This window comes from Pteropus alecto, unplaced genomic scaffold (genome assembly GCF_000325575.1).
Source record: "Pteropus alecto unplaced genomic scaffold, ASM32557v1 scaffold700, whole genome shotgun sequence".
NCBI lineage: Eukaryota > Metazoa > Chordata > Mammalia > Chiroptera > Pteropodidae > Pteropus > Pteropus alecto.
Genome location: NW_006429611.1, coordinates 261,467 through 264,285, shown reverse-complemented (window position 1 = coordinate 264,285; position 2,819 = coordinate 261,467). Strand labels below are relative to the sequence as shown.

At 66.7% G+C, this 2,819-nt stretch overlaps 1 protein-coding gene across 1 annotated transcript in view; it reads right to left on the bottom strand.

Annotated features, from left to right (window-relative positions):
* Positions 1 to 980: 980 nt before the first annotated feature.
* TTLL10 (tubulin tyrosine ligase like 10) overlaps positions 981 to 2,819 on the bottom strand; it is a 49,254-nt gene continuing 47,415 nt past the window's right edge. The window contains exons 15-16 of the mRNA XM_025047843.1: positions 2,211 to 2,316; positions 981 to 1,173 (exon numbers count right to left, since the gene is read on the bottom strand). Of these exons, the coding sequence (XP_024903611.1) occupies positions 981 to 1,173; positions 2,211 to 2,316 (299 nt within the window). The remainder of the gene's footprint in view (positions 1,174 to 2,210; positions 2,317 to 2,819) is intronic.

Sequence of the window (2,819 nt, the reverse complement as noted above, 5' to 3'; positions counted from 1 at the left end):
AGACCCCCTGCAGAAGTGGCTGTGCCTGGGGCCTGGTGGAGAGGCAGTATCCCTCCCACATCTCCTCTCTCCCGGAAGCTTCTGGAACTGAGGTTCTTTCCAGAGACTGTGATTCAGGCCGGGGCTGCTCCAGACCTCAGAGTCACATTCCAGGTGACAGGGGCTGGGGGTGTCCTCTGAGGGCTCAGAGCACCATGGCTTTGCCTGGATGACACTGCCCCATGGCTGTGGGAAGGTGCTTGGCAGACCCTGGGCCCAGGCTGCCGGGGGCTGTGGTGGCCCTGTGGGTGCCAGGGTGATGGGCCTGCGCTGTGCAGCTCTCGAGGTGGGAGGCCCCAGGTGGTGCTCAGCTTGAGCCAAGGGCAGCCTGACGCTCCCAAACCTCTGTAGGTGGAACCTGGGGCCATCTGCTTGAGTTCCCCACCCACCAGCAGGACCCCCAGAGGAAAGAGGGGAGAGGGAGGGGAGACAGACATCTTGGAATATGTGCTCCGGCCACAGAGCTGGGCAGCTCTGTGCTAGGTGTTAGGGCCACTCCTCCCCTGGGCAGGGGTCCCGGCAGGCTCTCCTGTGCCCGCCCTGACCACATCACATGGATATTGGGGATGCCCAGGTGCCCCATGGCCCATGGCACCCCAGGCCCCATCTCCCGCCCTCCTCTCCTGGGTCCTTAAGGTCCGGAGCCTGAATGTGGGCTGGGCAGTGCTGGTTAGGGCCGGGGTGGGGGCAGGGGTGCAGTCATCACCTCTGGTGGTGAACAAACCTCACATATTGACATTTGGGCCTGCAGGGTCACCAGGGACCCAAGAGTAGCAGTTAGTCCAGGCCTCCGGGGGTGTCCTGGGATGGCACTTGGTCAGAATAGGGCAGGCAACTCTGCCAAGGAGCATTTCTTGTCACATCAGGGGTCCCTGTGGGTCACTGCACCCACTCAGGGTCCAGGGATGACAGGCAGCAAGGGACACTATCTCCCCGAGGACTCAGGCCATCTCTGTGATCCCCACGTTCACCAGCTGGCTCGTCCTGGTGGAGCCGGAGTGTTCTGGGACAGCACTGATGCCACCGTGGGCCGCGTGGCGAGCCGCGAGCCAGTGCACGGCCAGAGGACCGAAGACGCGCTCGTGGCGTGGGCGGGACGTGAGGGACAGGGCGGGAGAGGCCTGCGAGCTGACACTCGGGGTGCGGAGGCCGAGGGCCTACCAGAAGTGTGCCTATGGAGTGGCCTGGAGGCCAGCCGAGGACGTGGCCCTGATCCCGCAGGCCCAAGGTGGCTCTGGGGACCCAGGTGCACTCAGCCCACCCAAGAGGCCCGCTCTCCCTTTGGGGCCTGGCCTTCACGGCCCTGCTGCCCGCCCCAGCCTCAGGGATGCAGAGCTGGCTGGCTGGGCAGCAAAGCGGGCAGCAGCCGAGCTCGGCCCCGCATGCAGAGACCACCAGACATGCTGATGTGCTGGGTGGGGGGGCTCAGGGCTCCTGCACCTCGGCCACACAGTGACAAGGGCACCCCACTCTCTAGGCCACAGCAGTGGGAGGATTGGGGGAGGTGTGCTGTGAGTGACCGGACAGGTCAGACCCTGGCTCCTGGCTCAGGTTCTTGGCTCCTCACTGGCTTTGGGACCCTGGGGACTCGCTGTATATCTCTGAGCCCCAGTTCCCTTCTCCAGCCCTGCCCCCCGCCCCCGCTCCCTCGCTGCACCCCTCCAGAGGGCAGGTGGGGACGCTGCAGTGCATGGCACCCTCTGGCAGTGCTGCGGCCCGTGTGTCTGGGGAAAGGGGCTGCCTTCCAGCTGCACACAGAAGGGGGCGCGCCCAGAAGCCCCTCCCACCTGTGGCGGAGCCCGCTGCCGGCAGGGCTGATTGGGGTCAGGGGTGGCTGTGACTGGTGGTGACCATGTGGAGGGGTGAGGCAGAGCACGTGGAAGGGTGTGCAGGAGGAGCGCACACGCTGGGCGGGCTAGGGACGGGGCTCGGACTGGCATTTGGACTGGGGTGGGTGCGGGTGGCTGCGGGGGCGAGGGTGGAGAGCAGATTATGGCTGGCCCTGGGGGCTCGGGTATGTCACAGGCCCCGAATCACCCCAAAACCTTGGGATTGCACCCATGGGGAACGGAACGTCGCAGTCACACACAGAACAGCCAGGGTGGGGCCCGTGCTGGCTCTGCACGTCCTTCGGGGCACTGTCATACCTTGACCACGTGGCCCTCACTCACCGCCTAGGTCCTCCAGGCTCCTGCAGCACCCTGCCTGCTGGAAGACGGGCGGCGGGGCACTGGGAGCCGGTGCCTGGTCCCCAGACGGCCCACACAGGAGCCACGCCTGGGGTAGAGGCAGGGGAGGCCTGGGGGGTCTGAGGAACCACCTCGGGTTGAGGGAGCCCTTCTTGGGGACCTCGGGAGACACCGGACACCTTTCCTGGGGATGGCAGAGCCATGGCGTGGGGGTCACGCGGGTGGTGGGCTGCAGGAGGGCCCACGTCCAGGAGGGACACGGGGTTGAGTGGGAGCCCGAGGGAGGGTGGCCCCCCACGATGGAGGCAGCCCCCAGGCCGGGCAAGGTTGTGGCTGCTGGGGCTCATCGCCCCTTCTTGCAGGACAGAACCCCCCATCTCCCAACCCCTTATTCCCCCAAGGACAGGTCCCAGCGGTGGAGTAGGGCTGGTGGGGACGAGGGGAGGGTGTCCGGCACGGCGGGCTGCCTGACGGCTGCGGAGGCCGTGTTTGTAACAAAGTAGCCTTTATAGGTCCCCGCCAGGGCGCCTCTAGGAGCCGCGGTGGCCCGCGCTCTTGCGCTGCTCCTCGCCGTCCTCGCGGTCCTCGTCG